The 25,921-nt window shown below is 33.5% G+C and overlaps 3 protein-coding genes across 3 annotated transcripts; all 3 read right to left on the bottom strand.

The window, feature by feature from the left end:
- Positions 1–1,051: 1,051 nt before the first annotated feature.
- On the bottom strand, positions 1,052–6,092 carry HELRODRAFT_186608 (hypothetical protein). The gene is made up of 12 exons (XM_009033098.1): positions 6,053–6,092; positions 5,833–5,952; positions 5,576–5,730; positions 5,152–5,275; positions 3,966–4,127; positions 3,616–3,709; positions 3,294–3,370; positions 2,969–3,103; positions 2,348–2,473; positions 2,088–2,242; positions 1,850–1,985; positions 1,052–1,554 (listed from the first exon to the last, which is right to left on the bottom strand). Exons 1-12 carry the CDS (start codon positions 6,080–6,082, stop codon positions 1,486–1,488), a joined length of 1,383 nt encoding a protein of 460 aa, XP_009031346.1. The 5' UTR covers positions 6,083–6,092; the 3' UTR covers positions 1,052–1,485.
- A 7,294-nt stretch (positions 6,093–13,386) lies between these two features.
- HELRODRAFT_166066 (hypothetical protein) lies at positions 13,387–17,299 on the bottom strand (the record flags this gene model as incomplete). The annotated part of the gene is made up of 4 exons (XM_009033097.1): positions 13,387–13,517; positions 14,734–14,784; positions 15,335–16,426; positions 16,942–17,299. 4 exons carry the CDS (start codon positions 17,297–17,299, stop codon positions 13,387–13,389), a joined length of 1,632 nt encoding a protein of 543 aa, XP_009031345.1.
- A 3,822-nt stretch (positions 17,300–21,121) lies between these two features.
- HELRODRAFT_166065 (hypothetical protein) lies at positions 21,122–24,176 on the bottom strand (the record flags this gene model as incomplete). The annotated part of the gene is made up of 3 exons (XM_009033096.1): positions 21,122–21,337; positions 21,682–21,779; positions 24,047–24,176. The coding sequence occupies 3 exons, from the start codon at positions 24,174–24,176 to the stop codon at positions 21,122–21,124; spliced, it is 444 nt and encodes a 147-aa protein (XP_009031344.1).
- Between the last annotated feature and the right edge of the window lie 1,745 nt (positions 24,177–25,921).

Below are 25,921 nucleotides of genomic sequence, written 5' to 3'. Positions count from 1 at the left end.
TATATATATACATATGTATATATATACATATATATATATAATAAATATATATATAATGAATATATATATGTATATATAACTAAAATTAACGCCGATAAATTAGCACGATAAATGATAACGAACTCAAACAAACCCGTTAAATGTGGCCGATATATCAGACAACGAACGTGTTGATCTGTCTCAGGCGACTGACATTAGTGAGCAGAATTTACGACGCCATTATCTTAATTAATTCTAAATTTCATTTTTAATTGAGGTTTAAGTTATCTAATTAAATATATCAAACGTAGTGACGCGGCATTCACTTATAGATGGATGATGAAATAGTTTAAAAGTTGAGCTTGAAATGAGAAATAAATTCAATCTTCGACATATTGTAAACATGATAAAATATTCTATTGAACAGAACTATGTTATTGTAAATAACTTGAGTACAAATAATATCGATGAAGTATCGGTAGTTAAATAAAACCAAAATGTACCTATGTCACTGACAAACGACTATGTTGTACAATTAACATTTGTCGGTATTTATTTAAGTATAATTGAATGATAATTTGAAAAAAAACTATAATAATAATTTTGGCAAAACATAACCGAAAGTAATAAATAAATAGTTAAATAAAAATAATTTAAACGCGCATGTCCGTGTCATTAATTTACAAATGCAAGCATTCATGTATTTTTAATTAATATAGGACTACATGATTTATACGGGTATGTAAGTTTAAATAATTGAAAAGAAAACACAAACATACATATAACACGTGCATACATGTATATATATATATATGAATATGTATATATGTTTGTGTATGTGTTCATGTGGTTCCTCTATATAGTGATCATAGTAGGTAATAATCAATAACAAAGCAACAGTCTTTTGGAGAGAACAACTAATTTACCTTAATCTCGCCATGGAAAGTTTTGATGATGAAATTGATTACAGTGGTACTATTGATGATGGAAATGAAAAAAATAACAAAAATGTCGACGGTGAGGACAATGATGATTGTATTAATAGCTAATAACAACTGAACGATCTAATTATAAGCTACGCATATTTATCAACTGAAAGCAAATTTAGTAAAATTTGGTTGACGAATGTGATAAACTGACAACATTTTAAACCTTCTAACTGCAAACATTAAAATCTTTCATCAAAATAATTTGAAATTATTTTTTACACAGATCTTAAGTAATGTTTATATAAATATTAATATATAAACATATAATTAATAAAATTCAATATTGACAGGGGCTAACATAGTATCAATTGATTAATTATAACTTAATGTTGGTATATAAGTTTTTAAAATAACTCTGAAAATAAATGGTGAACTAAATTGATTTTAAAAATTGAATCATTTTTAAAATTTCGTCTCGTGAGCTACAAAAATATCTCCTTGCTACTTCAATAGCATGACCTCAAGCACGCACTTTCCATCCTCAATTGGTCTATGTCAAGTTATGTGATGCGGAGGTTCAATTTGCGTAATGGTCAAAGGATCCTAAATATTCAAGAGCCGATCTGTAGCAGAATGCATATTGCTCCTGCGTAAAAGTAATTAATAGTTTTTTTGATCTTGTTGCTCACAATTGTCAGCTGCACTTTTACAGTTGATATAAAATAGCAAAAGTTTAAACTATAACAATTTAAGAGTTGAAATAAATATTATTCATCATAAAAAAATTGACGAAATATAAATTAACATTTAAAACTTGATTTAAAATACAAAAATGTTTAAAGTAATAAAAATTTCATTGGCCCAATGCTGGGAATTTTTTCAACATTAAATTCGCCATTAAAATTTGATGAACCAGTTATTTTCTTTTAAACAGAACTAACCACTGATTGAATGATGACAGGCCTCTGCATCCAGAGCATCTTGACTGTTTGAAACATGTCTACGATGCCTTCGTATCTCATCCTCTCCAGCAGAATGCTCAACGTCACAAACACACCTGACCTGCCAACACCGGAACTTTTGAAAAAAAAAAGAGTTTCAAATGTTTGCCTCCCAATAATGTATTTAAATAATAGTCAGTTATGCTGTTGCATATGAAGATGAAACAGTGGAACGAACCTGCAGTGAACAGTGATAGGACCATCCTGGCCAAACTGCTCTTTCGTTTTGTGTACCTGGCCAATGAAATCGATGAAACCTTCGCCAGACTTGGGCACCCCTTGCTCAGGCCATTCAGTGAAGTGGAACTGACGAATCGTTCTCGACTGCCCATCCTAATGTTCACCAAATTATTAGCCACAACGTTCTGCTACGTATAACTCTTAAATAAACTTATCAAACATTATTTTAAATTATAAACTATTGAAAAAAAAACTAACCCTGGCATCAGTGACTTTAAACTCTCTCAATATGTACTGTGGCATGTTGTACTCGGCCATGGGATCCACCACAAAGTACTGGTACCTGGCTGATCTCTCACTCGGCCAGTACTGATGACACTTGTCCTGTTGGTGTGCGTGGTGGTGCTAGTGCGCGAGCTCATTTTAAACAAATTATAATTATTTTTCAAAACTATTTTTTAATATTTACCAAAAATCATAAAAATTCTTGTTAGTGTTGACATTTTTTAATGCATACATGATCATCTAGCTAGAACACCACGTACTAACAATAACAAAAGAACGTACTTACATTTATTTTGCTCAGCTTGAATATGAAATACAAAAATTTGCTCATGCTAATGATGGAAATTGGTCATTAAGTCACTTACTTGTGTAATTTGCATAAGGAAGTTGCAAAATTTTAATATGCAGTCAACACTTTTAAAACAAAATTTAATCAACGGACAATCAGCATTATGAATAAGTTCAAAATATTCGCCTAACTCAACAAAGTCAAGAAAATCACAAAAAACCACGGATATAACCAAAAAAGAATTACGGAAATGAAGCTACTATTTGAAAACACGTGCACTCTGCATGCACACGTGAGTTACATACTCTGCCGGATTCTCTCAGCTTCGTCAGCATGACGACGATCGTTGAGTTGTGTTCCCACAACATTCGCCAGAAATCTTCCGTGGTTTCAGGCAGTGGACCTTGGGTCACTATGTAGGCTCTCCTGTAACGGTAACCCTACGTTGAAAAGAAATTTTGATTTCATCTTCGAGCTTAAAATTTATATTTTAAAATTTTCAATTTTTACAAATGCCGTTTGAATAAATTTAAAATTAAAACATTGAACCAGCGAATTTATACGGAAATTTTAATGCTGAGAGATTGCGGATGTGACTTTAAAGCTGAATCAGAACGTGCTGAAACTCACGTCAACAAAGCTTGCATTGATGTAATCAGACCCCTCCACTCCGCGTATGGGCTGCAGGCACACCCTCGTCGACTCGTCTGCCGTTCGTTCATTCAATTTTTTTGTAAACATTATAAAGCTTTGACTTTTTCGTAATTTTTCAATTTTTTCAATATTTTGTTAATACCAATTTTTGTTTAATTGTATAATTTTTTGTGTAATTTTTAAATATTTTGAAATTTGTAAGTTGCTGGTTTTTTAATTAAAATTGCAATTTTTATTTAAATCATTTTTTTTATTAAAGTTTATACTTTATAAATAAAAAGAACAAATCAAAACAAACATGGTAGAATGTTGACCAATCTGTTCTTCAGTTTGTTAACTGGCAGGCTGGCACTGGCGAACCGTGAAGGGTTTATCTTAATGCTTGAAAGTTTCTGTGTGATTTATTATTTATATAACTTTTGAATCAAGTGTTGTTTTTAGCAGTTTATTGGTTTCGACATTTTCTACGAGCATCAAAATATAAGACTTTAGAGTAAAAATATTCCGTCATTTTTCAATAACTGTAATAATTTTCAAATACATTCTAAGTTAATGTTGATAGATTTGCATTTGTCCAATGGTCGTCATACGTCATACCAGCAGCTTGATGGCGACCAACGTACCAATCAATCACCAGACAAAACAAACTTTAAACTCCAACTCCATTCCAGTCTCCGTATCTCCTGGATCAACTTGGTTAAGTTTCTGAATGTGAGCTAGCAGATTCCTGGCCGACACCTCCGTGTTTCCTGACTGGATGGCTTCTAATAATGCATCGTGGATGAAAACGTACTGATCTTCTGTTTGAACCTGCATGCAAGAAGCGTTGAAAAGAATGTAAAGGAACAAAGATTATGGTTGATAGTGGCACAATCAGTGTTATTCAACCGAGTAAGTCAAAGTTAAGTAAAGTTGAAAGATTTGGTTCAAGTATTAATGTTTGGTAAAAACATTTTTATCAATAAAATTAAAGTAAAATGAATTTTCTATGTAAAGGCAAAGAAGAAGAGTTTTGTTTAAAAATTGTTTTTCATTTGAAAATGTACAGCCAGTGGTAAATCGATGGGTGGATCGAGGGGTGGATGCGAAATGCACCCCAACAGACCATGAAAGATGGAATTATTGAGATTCTCTGTAATTAAAAAAGGTTATCAACTTAACATTATGAAAGTTATCGAATGGGGATTAGCGCCATAACTGCAAAATTCTGTATACAGCGCTATAAAAATGAATTTCAGCATAAAATGAATTTATTTATTGAGAAAATTAATCAAATCGGATTTGATAGTGATCAGATGTTTTTGAATATTAAAAAACGAAAAGAGTCGGATTGAATGGCTGACACTAGCTGCCTTAAAATTTGTTAGGAATTTGTCAGTGCTGTCAAAATGGGGAAAAGTTAGTTACAATAGTTAGCATACAGGTGACAACAACTCTTGGTTATATTTGACAGTTTTTTGATGTTATCAAAACTGTAATTAATTGATTTTTAGGATTAATTTGTTTGGATGAATTGCTGAAAACCAGAAAAGCTGTTTATATGCATATTATGTTAAAATTGATCTGAATAGCATTTGTGTTTAGTGATTGTTGATATGAAAAAATAATATTGAGAGTAAATTAAAAGTAAAATTTACAAAAATTTCTATATGAAAAAGAAAAAAGGTAAGTTAAAAAAGTATGAAACTCCTAAGTAAAGTAAAATAATTCTACTTAAGAGAAAGCAGAAAATTTTGAATTTAAAACATCACTGGATGCGATTCAAAGCAAGTTCAAATGAAATAATTGATACAAGTGTGATAAGAAACAATGAATAGTTTTCAACTCCACAGACCATGTAATTGCGTTGGGCCCTCAAGCAAGTGACATGCCCGTAAATGTCAACAGTTTTCTCGTGTTTGATTCGTTCCAGCATGGAGTCGATGACGATGAACGCTCCAGTTCTGCCAACTCCCGCGCTGATGCAACCAAATACGTGTTTGTAATTTGAGCAAGTCTCAATTTCCGTAATTCATTTTATTTGAAACATTTGTTCATAAAAGAGGAATGAATAGATTTCAATGAAAGATCAATCACAAAATAAGAATTACAGTAGCACTATGATCTATTAACTATGCAAAATCATTTTAAAATTATTTAAAAAATATGTTAACAAAAGAAGAACAATCAATTAAACAAATTATTGCATGTCGTTTATCATTTACTAAATAAAAGATGTAAAAAATCATGCTATAAAAAACAATCTTTGTCTTTGGAACCTGCAGTGCACAACGATCGGCCCAGAATCAGAGGGTATGGAGGATTTGACTCTGCGCATGTAGATGAGTAGGGGTGAAGGTTGGTCTGGTACTCCGTGGTCAGGCCAGCCTGTAAATTGAAATTGTCGCACCTCGCGCTTCTCTGGTAAGGAGTTCTGCGAAAAATATTTTCGTCATTTTAATAAAATAAATTTGTCGAATGATTACAGTTGAAAAAGTTGATTTGTAATTTTGATGAATTGTAACAAATAAGTTACTCTTGATAGTTGGAATGTCCTAATGGTGTAAGTTGAAAGTTCAAGGACATCTTGCAATGTCACGTGCATGATGCCGTATGCCTCGGAACCTCTGGTCGGCCAGTATTGATCGCACTTTATCTTTTTACGGTTAAAATAATTTTTAGATTTATTTAGTGTTTTCATGTTGAGATCGTTTTCATTGTTACGATAAAATAATGAAAGGTCATCGTCATCCTACTCTGTTTCGTTCTTCAAGTTTTGTCATCATGACAATGGTGGTGCACCTGTGCTCCCATATCATCCTCCAAAAATCTCCAAATGTTTCGGGTAGCGGACCCTGTTCACGAAATAAAAAATTACTTCAAATATAAATTTATTACAAATAATATTTACAACCGATTTTAATTTCAATTATTTTTTGACTTCATTTAAAAACTATTTTGTCGACTGAACCAAATCCGAACTTTACTCATAGTCAAACACGTCAAAACAAATTCGACTATAGATCTTACAGAACCAAAACTAAAATTTGCAACAACAAAATTTTGTTCTCATCTTATCTAGTAATAATGCATAAAGTCAAATAGACACTCACAATCAATCTAAGCCCTCGCATTATAGAAAGCGTCTCCGAGAGATGTAAGAATTTATTTGCGTATTTTAACGGAGCGAGCATTATAATTCAAATGTTAACAGCGAGAAAATGAGCTAGAACCGGAGAAATAAAACATTTTCACGATATTAATTCAACAAATCGTCCAAAGTTTTCAAAAAAACTTTTAATTTTGTTTAATTAGAATAAGAAAATTTTGAAAAAAAATCAAGAATACTTCTAAAATATAAAAGCATAATAATTTCTTTGTTATTATGTAGTAGGTGATGTGTGTTATATTAAATAATTGATATACTCCGTTGGTACACCACCTCTGGAGTTCCCAAACGTTAATTTATTCATAAAACAATATCTCTAGCCAGAATTGCCAGCCAAACCTGAGTTGCAATGTACGCGTTGTGTTTGCGATATCCATCCATGAAGTTTGCGTTGATGTAGTTGCTGTCCGGCAGACCTTCCAGCAACTGCAGGGGCACACGTGAGTGGTCGTATGCAATGACGTTGGCGTATCTGTTCTTTGTCTTGTTTGCCTCCCTGCGTCATGCGGAAGGATTTAAAAAATGTATCCATGCTTGTTGATGGGAAAATGTTAAATTATAATTCTGGTGGTAAGTAAAAAGCATGAACTAATTTTTAAAAAACACTGATGTCACACAGCTGAGCATATTCTTGATTATTTTTGTTAGTTAAGTTGTAGTTCATTATGATAAAGGAGAAAAAGTGTAAGAAACTTTGACGATGTGATTTTCTGTAATGGAGATGCAAATTTAAAGAAGCAACCTGTTGGAACCCTCCCAAGTGAATTGCTGGCCGGGATCGATAGACTCGTACTCCAGTGAATATCTCGAACCTTCGTTACTTCTCAACCTTTCCACGTGGTCTTCAAAGTTCACAACTGGAATCGGAGGATGACTTAACATTCCTGTGTTGGTTGTCAATCGCCGATCACCATTTTTACTCATAACAATTTCACACAATTTGTTTGCATATAAAGTTTATCGAAGATTATTATTATTAATATTATCGTGATTATATTATTATATCAGTTTACTAGTAGTTGAACTAAAGATTATTATCCATCATATTTTGACGCCAAACGCTGATAGTAAATTTTTTAACACACTAGCAACTAACCAGGTGTTTGGAACGTCTGCCTTCTGATTTCTACAGGATCATTTGAATGGTGTGGAATGTCTCCTGTTGGGATGATCATCTTTGTGGGGTGGTGTGCCTTGCCTTTGTGACCTGAGTTACGTCTGCATACAAATTTAATTTTTTTTTTGTAATTCATTCACTTTGAGCAATAAAAATGTGTCTCTCTTAAATTTAACAAAAATATTTTTTTAATCATAGGTTTTTGCAAAATAATAAATTTAGGTTTTTGTTCCAGAGAATGCAAAAAAAAATATTCATAGAAGCAGCAGACTGGTTGATAACCTGATGAAGATAATGATGAGGATGAGAAGGAGAAGGATGACGATGGCTCCACAGACCGGTGCGACCACCCACAACAACTTCATGCTGGCGTTGTCCAAGAAGTTGCTGCTTCGATCGTGTTTCGCCATTGTTGACATTGGATGTGAAAATCGTGAAGAAGAAGATTTCTGAAGAAATGTTTTTTGAAATTTTTATCTACAATTTAAATTGAAAAACCATTTAAGACTTTTGCTAAAATTAAAACATAGAATCACATTAAAACTAACTCCATCTAAAGTGTAAGCTCTAACGAATACTCTGTAGAACTGCCCGCTCTTCAGGGGTCTGTTGTAAACGTGTCCCATGCCTGACAGTTTTCCATCTCCCAGCACAAACTCCCCTGGTACGTTTCCTGTATCGAAACGAGCTGCTACGTACACCTCCAACTGGTCCGGATGAATCTCGTCTCGACCACTCCGAAGCAGGTCCTGACGTGAATGAAAATGGCACAATGTTGGTTACTGATGGTATTAATGATATTGCGGAGTGTTGATTGATAAAATTTGTTACACCTTTTGAAATATTCAAGATTGCAAAGTTTGATGAAAATGTGATAATGATAATAATCAGTACTTGTTCAATGAGTAGTTGTTCAGGCTTAAGTTCTTCACTGATTTCATTAGGGACCACAATGATGTCATACTGGCTGATTTGCCCGTGTTCCTCTGGTGGCAGGTAGAGATGAATTTGAATGGTGTGGTCGCTGAGAACTCTGATGAATCTTGGTGGCTCCAGTCGTGGAGGAGCTGCAAACGTTGAGACCAAACGTTATTTGAACGATTTCATACATTCAATAAACATCCAGAATGAACAACAAACAAATTTTCAACCTTCCATTTTGCTTTCTAATTTTAATTGATTAGGTGGTCCTGGTATGTCGTTGGGATAATATGCGCTGATGTTGAAGTGGTACTGAGCTTTTGGAGCTAGGTTTTCGATGAATGCAGTTGTCTCATCCTTCGGAATGATTGTTGTCTTCTCACTGTCAATCAGTGTGTGCTCAACATTATCGGACATGAACTTCTTTCTACCGACATATGTCAGCTAGGGACAAATAGATTTTTTTGAAATATTGTTATAGTACATCGATTTTTAAAATTTTAAATAAAAAAAGTTGAACTTGTTTTCAAAAATATTTATAGGTTAATTCCTTTAAATTTTTAATTCAATTAAAAGCATGAAATATTGAAAATTAATGTTCAAGATTGGTTGTTCTAATGACAATTTTTATTTTGCTTTATTTTCACAAAATTTTAATTAAAAAATATTCAAAAATAAATGGCATCAGAAGAGTAGCTTTTAATAATTTCAAGGCAGAACACATCACGGCAGTTTATTGGCGCGTGAAATTAAATTACTTTTCCAACAAAAATTGAATTGATTGACCGCCTAGCATGAAAGGACTAGCAACAATCAGTCAGTCAAGCGCCTACCTTGTACTTGGTCACTCCTTTCTTCACTGGCGGCCTCCATTCCAGCACCACTGAGGATGACGTCAGATCCCTGTATCTGAACTCGGTGACCATGTCGTTGAAATCTGCTGAATATTAATTTATATCATTTTTTTAATTCTTAATCTGCTGAATATTAATTTATATCATTTTATAATTCTTAATCTGCTGAATATTAATTTATATCATTTTTTTAATTCTTAAAAGGCAATACTAGATTATTTTAAGCAAAACATTAACAAAAACAATTTCTGCTTTAGAAAGGTCTTAGTTATTTTTTTCAAATCAACATTTTAATCAAATACTAACCAAATCAACATTTTAACTTAATCAACATATGAACCAAATCAACATAACAACTAAATAAATTATTGTTTGCAGATAGTTAAGCAATTGTGTTTGGATTTGGTCAAAATGTGTTGATTGTATTAAATTTAAATCATTCCATTTTCAAAATTTTCATTAAAAAGTAGTAAAAATAAGTCAGAATATACTTTCAGGAATGAGATCGTTCGTGAAAGCAATGTCCGAATAATTGCTGAGTCTGTCGTTTGGCAACTTGGCTTGCACTCTCACGGCGTACGCCGTTCTTGGCTCTAAGCCTTCTATGATAGCCACTGTTGACGGACCTTATATATATATATATATATATATATATATATATATATATATATATATATATATATATATATATATATATATATATATATATACATATATATATATATATACATATTTTAAGCAAAACAAAAATTCTTAGGCCAAATCTTCTCCGACAGCGTTTGTCTGAAGATGTTGATATAAGTTAGATCAGCGGATCAGCATTTTAAGAAGGACTGCTGTTTTATACCTCGTAAAAAATCATCGGTTAACAATTACAAATTCTTACCAATCTTTGCAAAAATAATTAAACTACTGAAAGCTGAGCTACTAACCAGTTTCAATCATTTGCCACTTTGACATGTCAGGATATGCACTGGGACTGAAGTAGAGGAGGTAGCCAATGATGTGGGGGTGAGGTGGCGGGTCCCAGGCTGTTTCCAGCGAGGTTGGTGTCATCCTGCGAATGTGAAGATTGGTCGGAGTCAGAGCATTCTCGTCATTGGAACCTTTCATGAATGCTGTGCCAACGATGTGAAATAATTTTTAAGGTTGTTTAAGGTAATCAAATTCAGTAGTTTTGATGCAACTATTGCTTGTATATTAATTATTTGTTCTGTCTCTTATCTATTCGTATTAATTAAATAAATATTTTATTTAAAAGTTAAATTGTAAATTATATAACCCGCATAAAGCTAAACGATCCTAACAAACCCCAAGCACGTGATATTTTGTTGATAAACTTAGGTTTTTTCAAGTTTTCAATGAGAGTTTTAAAAATAATTTAAAAATTTATTTAAATAATTGCAATTTTTTAATAAATGTTTATCGCGGTTACTTTTTGGAAAAGTTCTGAAAGGCAATTTGTTGGTCCACGGTCCAGAACCCCTGGCAGTGTAGGCTCTCACGAGGAAAATGTAGTCAGTGTTCTGCTCCAGGTCAACAACCTCGAGACTCTGTTGGGTCACGTTCCTAAAACTAGAGTTGTTCTCGTTGTATCTTTTGTAGTAGTTCACCTTCATTTCAGGATTATTGTTTCAAAGTTTCATTTTGGGATCAATTGTTCCAAAATCATGTTTACCCAAAAATTTACTTAAATTATTATATTATTATTTTAAATTTTTAATAGATATCAACAGGCAGGCGACGATAAACACACACTGAGCACACGGAAATACGCACGAATGCGTTCAAGCAACACACAGAAATTCCATGTGACAAGCAAGATTTTCCTTGCGTTCTAACCGAGTTACTAGGAGGTTGTTGCTACTCACACGTAAATATTTTTGCCAATAATGCCATTAACGTAGCATATCATGTTGTACAATAAATGGCAGCAGCCTAAAGTACAGACACCTCGTAAATGACAATTTCTCCGTTTCTGTCTCTCTTCGCCGGAGGGTCCCACAGCAGCCTGACACTGGACGACGACACACCCACTGCAGTGAAGTTCTGTGGAGAACCTTCTGGGCCTGATTGGTTAGTTGGTCGGTTGATTGTGTAGTGATTAATTGGTTGATAGAATTGTTGATTGATTGGTGAGTTGATTGTTTAGCGATTGATTGGTTAATAGAAATGATGATTGATTAGTTGGCTGGATGGTTTTTATTGATTGCTAGTTAGTTAATTGCTTGGTTGGTCTGTTTATTGATTGCTTGGACTAATAGAAAAAATGGAAGTATATCTGGTGTTAATGCTCACAGTTGTTTAAGTTTTGTTTCATTCAGAAATTGCAAAAATAATATTTAAACAGAAGTATAGCCGTGATTTGAGAAGTGTTTAAAAATCTTCAACTCAGTTGTTATTTCCATTTCATAATACGTTCATTGAGTTTAAATAATTATATATAATTTTAATGATTTGATTTTACCTACTTATTGATAATTCAATAGATGATTGTCAAGTTTATTCGGATAAACGACCGGCTTGTTCCAACCATCCTTATTCATTGCTAGCTCAATTATTTCTTTAGCAACTAACTTGACTTTTTTGTCTAAAGTTACAGCTTTGAAATTTGTTACAGGTAAGAGTAACACGGTCTGCCCGTGCGGTTTCATGTTTGTTTTGATTTAAAATTTATAGAGCGCATATATGTTCGCGGGTATATGTCCTTCTATGATAATTGTTGCTGCCTTCTGAACGCGTAGAGATCTCTGCTCGTCAGGTGTACCTCCGATTGTTGGATACTTGATTCTATAGATTTCTCTATCAAAAACGTCCACTTCAGTTTTATATATCGCATAAAAACATTTAAAAAAGAAAAATTATAGCCGCAAAGTTTTCCTCTGCATACTTGCATCATCATTGTCAGTTAGACTCATTTAGAAAACTCAGTAGCCATCCAAATGGTTATTCGCTTACAACTATTCAACATCAGCAAACTGCTATGTTTAAATACTGTTACATTGCACAACGTTATGTTAATGAAATAAAATATGTATCTTTATGTATCGCTGCTCGCATTGGTCTACGTGCGATTGGTTGAGCGATTTATAGAGTATGCCTTATCTAACGATTCTTATACTTTTTCTCAATGAAATAAGTAGTTAGCACCCATCGTTAAATAGACAGACTGAAACTTTACAAGACAGAAAATTGTATTAGAAGGTTATCAAGCATTACAAACAACATTGAAAGATCGTGTCGGCTGTAAATCGGCGGTGAGTGTCCAATAAAAATTTTATGGGGTCATTAGCCAGGTCAACTGTTTGTGAATATGGAAGGATGAAATGTTTATTGAGTATCCATTTCGTTTTGGGAAAATTTTATTGCCAGCCTGGTGCTATAAAGCGGGCCGTTAGATTAATAACAGCGCCGGACTCGCCATTATTATTACTAATAACCTGCAATAATAACAAAAAATAATAATAAAGTAACAATTTTTATTTTCAATCATTTTTTCATACAGAAGATAACGATATATAGTCTAACAATTTATTTTTTAACTCGTCCATCTATTGTCATTCGAAACAAGAGAAGTTGAAGACAACAGGTTCAGCGTGCAGACTCAAGAAAACAATCAAAGGTTTTCCAAGCTGGATGGTTTTTAATAGGACACAAACAGAAAAAAAACAAGCAAACTGGTAAACATAAATATAAAAATTGAGAAAATACTATAAAATGCTTACCAGTTGAAAACAAGTTACACATACAAAGACTTGTTTTCATTAATAGATTCTATCTGTTTAGATAATAATCGTATAATAAAATATTTTGATAGAGATGTAAGTGTATTGATTTTGCTCATTGTGATGTAAGTACATGGGATCATTAGGTAGGCTATTTCTAGTAACAAACTCCATACACGAAAACCCAATTAGACTAATTAACTGTATGTAAGTAGTAGTTGGTCGTTGCAAGCGACAGAGCTGAGTGATGTTGTGTGTATATTGGAGCCAACAGTGCCGTACACTTGCTGAAATGATGAATGGTTCACTTGGCATTGACACGGAAAATTGCCATCATGAAGGTGTCATCGTAAAAATAAAGTTCTTCATCTTCGACAGGTTGTTGCCGTCGTTGTTGTCGCTCCTGTCCTTTAGCGGTAGTTCTTTTTATGATTGCTGACGTTGTGGTTGAACTTTGGTTGTTGTTATTTTTGGATTTTGTTGTTGTTTTGTTTGTCGTTGTTTGGCATGATGATGTTGATTCAATGCTACAGATTTATAATTTGTAGGTAGATAAATTTGGCTTACAAAAGTTTCAGCTTGTATTTGCTATTATTTCCTCATTGATTCAAAAATTTCCTGATATGAAACTCTAAAAAAACCAGTATGACGGTGGAAAATGCATCTCGTAAATTTATAAACGTAAATATGAATCATATATGGACAAAAACAACAGTAACATTAAAAGCAGCGATAAACTTAAAACTCAAAATTTTTCGTTCGCAAAAATTAGGAAATAAAAAATTTAAAAAATGAAATAAAATAAAACTGATGGAATAAATTCATGCTAGTAAAATTTAAATAATTTATATTAGAAATAAAATAGAATTTTATATGATTTAATAAAATTAAATTTTCATTTATACGATGTGAACAATGAAATACAAACTACACCGTTCCATGTTAGCTTGCAAATGAATGGATTAAATTTTTCAAAATTCATGAAAAAAATATATAAAATTGGATCATCATGCAGTATTTTTAAACTATTTAATTTTTGGAAAATAACGTGACTGATTTATTGTATAAAAATTTTAAAATTATTAAATGAATTATTTATATTGTTGATGAACAAAATTTTATAGATTAATCTAATTAGATTACGTTTTAAAGGAACATCAAGAAACCATACAGATTTCAAAAACGTATTAAATTTTTAATGGCCAACAGCACAACATCAACAAGACTAATAACAACACTAACAACAAAACATCAAAGACAGCAACAACAACACAACCAGCTACAACAACAACAACTGTAACAATTGCTATTAACCAACCAGTCTCGATGTTGTTGTCTCCACATTGAAACATTAAGGCGGTGCAAGCAATCAACAACAAGCAGTAAAACACAACCACAATTAACTTTTAATACCCGGCTAGATAAAACATTAATAAAAATATAACAGCAGCTATGACAACACTTTCCATTGAGGAACGAAAAATGGTAAAGTTATTAAACCAACAATAAAAAACATTGCAACAACAAATGAAAACACATTATTGCAACAAAACACAAAAAAAACAGAAGCAAAACAATAAAAAACCACAGCAAAAAAAACAACAAAACACAAAAAACAATAAAAATACAAAAATGAAATACAATACAAAACCTCTGCCAGGCTGCATTCCTAGCATTAACTCCGTACTATCGGTCGTCATCGCTGAAAAACGAAATGCAATTAATTTAATTCAATAATAATTTTTTCAACATTGATATAAAATTTAAAAATTATTTAGAAAATCTTTTATCGTTGCCATAATTAATTATCTTGTTCCTAGCATATAAACCCACAATAATAATAACAATAATATTATTAATAATTATTATCATTAGTAATATTTTACTTTACCTAACCATAATTTCTATTTCTTCATCATTGTTATTCGTTTTTGGAGCTTATTTAACACCAACATCATCTTCATTGCTATCATCATCGTCATCACTATTAACACCAACATCGTCATCACCATCAACATTTTTGCTATCAACATCTTCATCACCAACATCATCAACATTGCCATCATTAACGCCAATATCGCCGTCAACATTGTCACCATCATCATCACCACCACCATCATCATCATCATCAACAACAACAACACCAAAGACATCATCATCATCATCATCATCATCATCACCATCATCATCATCATCACCATCATCATCATCATCATCATCAACAACAACAACACCAAAGACATCATCAACACCATCATTCTCATCACTAACATCGTCATCCTCATCAACACTGTCATCATCAACGAAACTGACAAAAATGAAAGACATCAGATTAACCAGCGCACATTTATCGGTAAGTGTCTTGAATGTTTTAGGCTTGGTATCAGCACCGTCACCCTTAATGGTATAGGCCAGCATTCTGACGGAGTACTTGCTGCTCGGGCTGAGTTCATGTATGACGACTGAAGTTGTGGTGTCGTTCCGTACATCTACCTTGGTTATGTGGTCATCTTCTTTTGTGACGAATATGTTGTACTTCATGTTCTTCACGTTGCTGTCGATGTTGTTGTGGTTTTTGTTACGGTTGTTGTGCAATTTGTTGATCCTGTTGTTGTTATTATTGATGTTGTTGTTGTTGTTGTTGTTGACGTTTTCCATTAAGCGTCTGAAGCGTCCGTTAGACTTGTGAGTAGTGCCGTCATTGTTGATGTCGTAGGTGAGGATGTTGAAGTTGTCGTTGTTGTGATTTTTGTGATCAATGTGGTTGTAGTAGTAGTTGTTGTTGTTGTGGCTGTTGTGGTGGTGGTTGTTGTGGTTGATGTTGTAGATGTTGTTGATGTTGTTGGACATTTGATGGATGGGGTTCGTGTCTATAAAAACGTTGTCGTTGAAAACAATATTGCCACCAAAATGGCGACTCCAGTTTCCCCGCTGATGCAACTTTTCATGCAATGAACTGTGCCTTCGATTTCGTCCGCGAATGTTTTTGTTGTTTCTGTTGGTGTTGCTCTTGTTGTTGTTGTTGTTGTTGTTGTTGTTGTCTCCAATTTTGTGACCATTAGATGATTTCCGTTGACTATCACGTGATGACAAACGCGCTTCGTAATCAACATCTTCTTCATCTTCTTCATCATCGTACTCATCATTATCGTCATCATTGTACTCGTCGCCTTTGTTGCGTCCACCACCACCACCATCGTTACCATCATCATCGTCATCAATCCTGACGATGTAGACGTAGTAACCTCTGATGACGCCGTTTGCATTCCTTGGCGGCAACCAGCTGATCCTGACTGACGTGTCTGTTACGTCATCAATTTTCATGCTGCGTGGTTCGCTGGGCACTGCAAGGATCATGATGATGATGATGATGATGATGGTGGTGGTGGTGATGATGACGATGATGGTGACGATGATGATGATGATGATGATGACGATGATGATGACGACGACGATGATGATGACGATGATGATGATGATGATTACAATGATGATGATGAGTACATGATGATGATTGTAATGTAATCATCATCATCATGTACTCATCATCATCATTGTAATCATCATCATCATCATGTACTCATCATCATCATGGTATTCATCATCATCATCATGTACTCATCATCATCATTGTAATCATCATCATCATCATGTACTCATCATCATCATTGTAATCATCATCATCATCATGTACTCATCATCATCATTGTAATCATCATCATCATCATGTACTCATCATCATCATTGTAATCATCATCATCATCATGTACTCATCATCATCATTGTAATCATCATCATCATCATGTACTCATCATCATCATTGTAATCATCATCATCATCATCATCACCATTTACCCACCATCTTCATCAGTCCTGACATCGATGTGATTTGACCGTTCGGCGACAGACGAATCGTCACTGAGGACCGATTCAACGAATACTCGGTACATCGCCCACTTTTGTAAACCCGACAAAACGAAAGATGTTGTCTTCAACGGTAATCTGATCGTTTTGAATGTTGTTGTTTGCAAGTTGTTGTTGTTAATGGATTTTGTGCCATCTCTGACGGCGTTAACGTTTTTGTTTCTGTGGCCCCTGTGGCTGTCGTCAGCGAGCAGTTGATAAATAAGGTGGTAGTGGCGAACGTGTGGCAGGAGTGTCGGTGTCCAGGAGAGGATGACGCTGGTCGAGTTCAGTGGCTTGCCCTTCAGTTCCATCGCCTGCTTGACCGCTTCTGATTAGTCGGTCGTCGTTTTAAACATTTTTTAAAAAAATTTAAATGAATATTTATCGAAATTTGTTGCATTTGAATTAATAAAGAATGTTTAAAAAAAGGCAATGAACACTACGCAAGTAAAACGCATATGACTGGTAAAAATACAATGCTTTCGTAAAACAAAGATGACAGTTCAACCAGTGTTTACACAGACGAACCGTGCAGATCATTCTAGTAATCTTATGATCAAAAGTTCTAGCTCAACGCGTAAAATAATATTGAAGGTCTAAAACATATATTTTGCATGAACATCAACATTATTGATTAACTTGTGTACACTCCCACAAACTCATTTGAAACAAATGTAGGTAACAATTACAATGCAATAAAATGCAATAACGTGTGAATGTACATGATACGCATATACAAACACACTTTTGCACACACACCGTTACACACACACACACACACACACACACACACACACACACACACACACACACACACACACATTTATATCACGCATTTACACATTGATAAAACGAGCGCTTTTACTCACGTTCCCAAAGACGTACGTGGAGTATATGTGAACCACCTTACACCTAACAGCGCAAAACATTTTGAAAAAAAAAATCTTATTTATAGTCCATCGCATGAGTTCAACAAAAGGAAATTAAGGAAATGGAAATGATATGCATCCCATTTACTGCGTTAAATTGGAGTTGGTACATGCTATCTTCTATAATTGTTTGTACGTATGTAAGGGTGTACGTATGCAATATGTATGTGTACATGCGTGTGTATGTGTGTGTATACATACATGTTTGTTTGTAGTTTGTATATATTTTTTATTATTATTAATAAAAATTATAGAACGCCAATTAGAATTAAAAATTTTCATCAGCACTGTCTTTTAAGTCAATTCATTTTAATTCTTAATTTTTAATTTCATGAGCGTTAATCTCGATTGATGAAGTTCATCTGGCAGTCTATTCTAAATGTCGGTCCTTACACGACCGTATATGTGTGTATGTGTGTGTATATTTGTGTACATGTATTATGTATATATGTTTGTTTGCATGTTTGTTTATATGCAGATTCGTATTTATGTACTTTTGTATGATTGTAAACATTGGAGACCTCAGGTCAGCATCATATCCATTCATAACTTTTCATTTGGTCAAATTAATTTTAGTGATTGCCAGTTAAGTTCAGTAATTTCATCGACAGCAATTTGAACTATCGCATTTTTATATTCTTATTTTTTGTGAAGCGTTTTAATTTATTCAAAAATTCTTCAAAATATATGAAGTGAAATATGAGCGTAAAACAGTTACAAAAACTCTTGCTCATAGAACAATGATGCAGAACTCTATTGTAAAATTTTCTAATTTGAATTTCTGTTTACGATTCTGAACGATAAGCTTCTCCTCTCTACATAAACTGCTATAAACAAAGACATACATTTTTTTTAAATATTTCAAAAACAAAAATATTTTTAAACATAAACTCACAGACATGAAAAAAAAACAAAACACACACCCACAGCAGCATGCATACCTGCAATTAGCACTTGAGTTAAGGTTCAAAAATGTTGGATAACTTAAATAACCACATTCAGAGCAACATCAAATAAACAAAAAACACTAAGGCACACACACACGTACACGTACACACGTACACACACACACACACACACACGTACACACATACACGTACACCCACTCGTACTTGGTTTTTTATAGTACCACCAACAAAACCAACATTACGCACACACAAATCAGTATACACCAAGTGGCTCTACAATTGCATCTGCAAAAATCAAATTGCGTTTGTTAGGACTTGAATGTTAAAAAATATTACAAGTATTCAGTAAATAATTTAAAGAATGACATCATATCTAATATACATATGAGCAAATATAATGAGCCAGTAAAACTATTTGATCATGAGGAGTATGTACCAGAGCAAGAACCCACCACTGAAAAATAAATGTCCTGTTTTAATTGAATCTTTCTTTCTCTATGATTTCACAGCACTGTGTATAAGTTTCATACTTATATACAAACATAAACACAAACACACACACACACACACACACACATGCACACGTACAAAAATAATAAAATAAATATAAACCTAGCTATTAATATAATTTTATTATATACAATTCACAATGCCTGCTGCTGATTACACACACGCCCCAATTGACCACGCCCCAACTGACCACGCCCCAACTGACCACGCCCCAACTGACCACGTCCCAACTGACCACGCTCTTCTCGGCTAATTCAATTCAACTCACATGCAACACCATGCCTCGCAAATTGCTGCTAAAATTTGGGCAATCATCGAAACGTGCATGATGCTGAAAGTTTTGTTTGGAAAATATTTCAATGCTGGTGCGATGCATGCAAATTTATTTCAAAATAAATTAATTAAAATTCGTTCAAGCAGAGGTTCAGAATATTCACCAAGGAGGTATTCACGATATTAAGATGGAAATATAAAAACAAACAATGAAGAGACATTTGTACAAACACCGACAATTTGTACACACGTCAACAAACGAGCAAAAGTGGTATACACGCATACACGCATATTTACAGGCATGCGTATATTTATATTTATGTATGTATATATATATATATATATATATATATATATATATGTATATACATACCGCAAAATTGCGTACACACGTACGTACGCATATGCAGAGAGAGAGAGAGAGAGAGAAAGAGAGGGGGAGAGACGCGTGAACATTTTATTGTACAGCAGAAGCAAAGCATGAGCAAGAACGAACGATGGAGAAATAATTAAGATTGAGAAGAAACTGCAAGGAAAATCAATAGCCGTATATGCGAGTATGTATGTGCTTCCATGCGTGCTTCCGTGTATGCGTGTGCGTGTGCACGCGAACGTTTCGGCGTTTTATAAATTGCACTTTGTTGTGTAGCTACTTGTGTCAATTTCTACCTTATTGTTTTTTATTAATCTGTCAGCTGAACACATTCATATGCTAATTAATTATTATACGATTAACTAACTCATATGAAGCAAATTTCTAAGTAGATTAGTCCATGTGTGTTTATGATTGTGCATCTGTTATGCTCATAAGTGTAGATTATTTATTTATACGTGTGATCAGTTCTGAAAATATATTAAATTGAATTTGATGATATCTAAACAGTATAATAAGAATGATAAATGATCGATTATACTTCCAATCTATGCATTCATATGTAACAATCGAGATGGTGAATATTTTCAGTGCGATTTTTTGGCAGTTTTGCAGCTAGATGAGACATTTCTATGCAATATTCCGGAGCGCTTAAGTGATTTATGTTAATGTTTGTTAATGGCTCGTCCCACGATTTTTATTCATGTGGTTATATTTTATAAATAAATTTGTATCTGCTTGCGTCAACCCAACGTATACATTTTTTCTAATAAATATTTTTTCTAATTAATTATATAAATAAATAATAAATAATTATTTTTTATTTGCATTACTCAAGCTTTGTTATTTTGGCAATAATGTATGCATTTGACTGATCATATGTTCGCTTTAATAGGTATAAGATCATAAACTATTAACGTTAAGATTTTTGTTAGTAAAACTTCCACCCATACAACCAGAGTACTCTCAATTAGGAGTATGAAATAAAGGGCAATTTACATTGAAGCAGAATGTTCATAATGGAACAAACGCTGGAAACAACATTCAGTGCATGCAACGGCCACATTTTTCCTCACATACAAACAAAAACAATATACTTTTTCATGAAAAGCGAAAAAATTAATTTGATTGCTAAACAAATCAACCTGTTTTACTGCCGACAAAAATCTTGACGCTATCTGATAACAGACCATCCCCCAGACTGTTAGAGGCCAGGATTTTGATGATGTAGGTGGAGTTGGCGAGGAGGTGGTGGAGAACTGTTGAGTGGGTGCTGGCGCTGGTGCTGACGAACTTCCAGTTGAATGATTTGTGGAAGGTTGAGTTGTTCCAGAGGTCGTAATATACTTTGTAATTCTGCGTTTGTGATTGTCGGGTTTTCTTGTTTAGATTAATTAGGCTTCTTTGGTAATGTTTTTGTTTTTTGATAAATTTGACGTTTTTAAAAGTTTCAGAAAAATATTCTCAATTAAAAGTGCGTACGTTGTGCCTTTAATTTCAATACATAAAATTTGAAATCTCAAGCACATCAAATAATTAAGTCCTTGCTGTTTTTGTCTCATCAAGATCATACTTTTCTAAAATATTTATCCCAAAAATTATTGTTATTGTTATTAATAACACTAATAAAAATAATAAAAACAAGATTATTATTATTATTAAAATTATTATTTTTACGTCTCAAAGTCATCCTTACAGACCTTAATGATGCCGTTGGGTTTTTCTGGAGGTTCCCAGGTGACGAGGACACTGGTTTCGTTATGTAGGTTCACTTTTAGTTTTTTTGGAGGGCTTGAAGCTGTTTGACGAACATTTTATCGTGTAAAGTTTTGTCCTTGTTGTTGATGCTGTTTGTGTGTGTGTTGTTTGAAAAAGTTGTGTTGTTGCAGTTGTTACTGTTGTTGTTGTTGTTGATTCGCTAGTTTTTGTTGATGTCATGATGCTGTTATTGCTTTAAAAACCATATCATTGTTGTAAAGATTGTTTCATTTGTGGTTAAAAAAAATCATGTTTGTATAAAAATAAATTCGTCATAAAAAAATTAGCGATTGTTGAAAACAAATAATAATAAGATAAACGTGATTGTGTTGCTGCTCTGTTAACATTGAAGACGTTATTATTACAACGTTTGCAATGCATCGTTATTTACATCGCAATAACAACTGCTATAACGCGCTTATTAACTACTATTAAAGTATGTTACGATAGTAAGTTACACAATTTTGAACTAAGAACATGCACTCACCTCGTATTCTCGACATCAGTATGCATGAAAACAATTCTAACAACTGCAACAGCAGCAACAACAACAACAATAACAACAACGCAACAACACTAAAACTACTGTTAAGGGTAAAACTAACACAACATTAATAAAAAATCATATAGGAAACTATAAGAAATAAATTCTAAATATTTAAAAGCCTATCATAGCAAAGTTTTATTCGAAGCAATTAAACTAAACATTTGAACTGAAATTTTAAAATTAATAGACGTGAAACCATAATTTGCATAATTGAAAAAGCTTAAAAGAAACTGGTAAATTTTGAAGACACAAAATAAAGTAACATAAAAAGTTATTTGAAAACATAAAATGCTTTTCTAAATAATGTAATAAAAATATACAAAAAAAATTTAACACATATTTACGTTTTAACCAGTTTTCTCAATTAGAAAATTGGTTATTTAGATTTGTAATCATGGGCTAAACATTAAAATTTAAAATTAATTTTTGAAATAGGACGAAGGCGTTTTAATCCCAGTTACTGGCTGGTTAATTAATTACATTTCCATTCATTCAAAAATATAAGTTTTTTGTTTTTCAAGAAATTTGATTGTAAAATAATAAAATAAAAATGAATCCATCATCCCCCCCCAAAGAAGTTCAGTACGCAAAGAGATCAGTACAATAGTTCGAAATAGCACGAAATGGAGAAGGTGTAAGCAAGGTGCAGGAGGGTGCATGCATCCATTGTTGTCCTTTCATCTCTGACTCATTCCTACTGCTTCAGTCTGTCTCACAGCTCCGCTAATTACCAGCGATGACGAGAAAACAATTTTGTCCTTTTTTCATCATCTTTTTTTAACCGTCAACCTTTTATTATCACTGTAATCATCGTAATCATTGTAAATATGACCAGAATTTTAACAATTGTCATCCGTTTTTTCTGTGCTACCATTTATATTTTCGTCATCATCATATAACTCTGTACAACTCTATATAACTCTATACAATTCCATACAACTATATACTGCTCTGTATAACTCTATAAAACTCTAAATAATTCTATATAACTTTATAAAACTCTATATAACTCTATACAACTCATTAAAACTTTATCATGTCCTGTAGCGAGTCTAAGGGGCAGAAGGGGTCTTAAGGTTGACTGGATCCGCCACTGGTCACGCCATGTTAACGACGTCATCCATGTAGTCGTTTGTCGTCATCATTGTTTTTGTCGTCTTAATTAATATCATCGTCATAATTGTCATCATCGTCATCGTCATAATTGGCGTCACGCAACTATTGTCGTCATTCCTATTGTACTACTTATAACGGCTTATATAATCATCCACAGGAGGTGATTGTGGTGATTGTGACGATTATGGTGGTTGTGGCGATAGTGGTGGTGGTGGTGATTGTGGTGGTGATGGCTGTAGGAGTGTGTCGGATTTCGAGGATGTGATTAATTGAGAGTAAATAAGCGTAGAAAGGAAAAGGTCCAAATGGGATGAAAACATCATTGTTTGAAAGAATTAATAAGTTAGTGAATTAATTAGATTAAAGAACTAAACTAAGAAGTTAGGAAATGTTGCTGGGTCTTGAGTGAGTGAAGAAAAGAGTGAGTGAGTGAAGGAAAGAGTGAGTGAGTGAGTGAGTGAGTGAGTGAGTGAGTGAGTGAATGAGTGAGTGAGTGAGTGAGTGAGCGAGTGAGTGATCCCAAATTAAATATTTTAAAATTCCAATACTTGTTCGTAAATAGTTTGTTAAATGGAGTTTTAATTGTTCTTATAAACATTTTTATTCCACTCACAAACAAGTATATTATTTCTCTTCGTACAAACAATTTAACGTGCCTTTATGTGCGTTCAATGACATTGGAACTAAAATGATTGGATATAAATCAGTAATCTTCAAACGGTCATCTTCCAATACACCAGCTGATAATTCAGTCGGTGTATTGGCTGATTCCATCTTGTCTGTCACACGATTCCACGCACTATATAGGCGCTCCAATGTGGAAGTTTCCCTTCGTTCCTATCACATAATTCTTAAACTGTTCACTAAACAATATACTAAAAAGCATAAATCGTGATTTATATATAATTTTCTATGAAGTTGTTTTACAAAGAAAAAAGCCCAAATATACTTTCCGTAAAAGTTTTTGGTGTTTTTTCAATGAGCGCATATGGGATGGAATGTTTTATGTAAGTGCTCAAGTAAGATATAACAACAACGACAACAACAACGACTGCATCAACAACGATAAAAATAATCACCACAACAACATTAACCATACCAATAATAACAATAAGTTTTCACATAAGAGCAATTATTTGGTTACGAACGGATATGCACAGGCAAGTAAAATTGTTATCCTTATCATTTAAATGGCTACACAGGCATCATTTTTCTCTTGCATACACAAAACATTTACATAAATGCAACTGTTTGAGTTTGCTTCGCTCTTTCCCTCCCTCTCTCTCTCTCTCTCTCTCTCTCTTTCTCTTTCTCTCTGTTTTTTCTTGTAGCTAATTCTTTTCTTTCTTCTCCCTCCTCATTATAATCAATCGGTGGGAGGAAGCACGCATGGATGGCTGGCTGGGACCTCAATATGTTTGCGTCTGTACGCCTATAATATATATATATATATATATATACATAGAGAGAGAGAGAGAAAGAAAGAGAAAGAGAAAAAAAAAGTTGGGTCGCCCGCATTGTTCAGTGCGGAGTGCAGCACGTCGTTCATTATCATCGCCATTTCCGGTTCATTCATCACTCAACGATGCATCAAAATTCGGTGCAATTAATCACTTTCTCTTATTGATTGATTTAATTATCTATTAACTTTCTCGTTATTTAAAATCAGAATTGTAGTCTATATAATTTACAGTTGCAAAACTGAACCACAGAACACCAACAACGTAAGGAACAAGTCCGAGCAGCAATAATGATAGCAATGTTTAAGATGCTTACAGCTACACGCACGCTTCTGTTCCATGACAACAACGTCCGTCGATGAAATACCAACATCAACAGCCCAATGCCTAATACATGCCAAACATTCTCATTGTTACTTTTTGACATTTTTTTTAGTTTTGTGACTTTTTCAAATTTCTTAATTGTTAAACCAGTTTTTTTAATTACATGACCATCTGAATCTCAATCATAAAACGAACAACATTGCATTCAATCTGAAACTTTTGAAAATTCAACCACAGATTTATTTGAATTCTGGTCAAACTAGACAAACTGTTTTGCAGTAAAAAAAATCAGAAATTTGTTAGAGGCGCGTTTAAATTGAAATTGCAGAGATTGATGCAACAATCAGATAGGTCGTTTGGAGTGATCTGTATTCTAACGCGTGTTGGCAAATGGATGCAAATGTTGGAATATACTTGATCGAACACCATTTTTGAATTTTTCAAAATAAAATCAAAGAATATCAGCTAAAAAACAACTTCTTCAGTTTGAAATTGTGATACAATGGCACATAGACACACACACACACACACAACACCACACAAACACAGACAGACACATGCAGACACAAAGATACACGAACACCAGACCAATGTGCTCGATATTGATAAAGTTGAGTGAGATTGATGTTAGAATTATTAAATGGAATGATTAGCAGAACCTTCATCCGTATGTTATAAGCAGCTGGAACGTATGTGGTCACGTTTTAAATGATGAATGTACTCAACAATGTTTAT

This window comes from Helobdella robusta, assembly GCF_000326865.2.
Source record: "Helobdella robusta unplaced genomic scaffold HELROscaffold_9, whole genome shotgun sequence".
NCBI classification, from domain to species: domain Eukaryota; kingdom Metazoa; phylum Annelida; class Clitellata; order Rhynchobdellida; family Glossiphoniidae; genus Helobdella; species Helobdella robusta.
The sequence above is the reverse complement of the archived record's forward strand: the minus strand, read 5'-3'. Positions and strand labels throughout refer to the sequence as shown.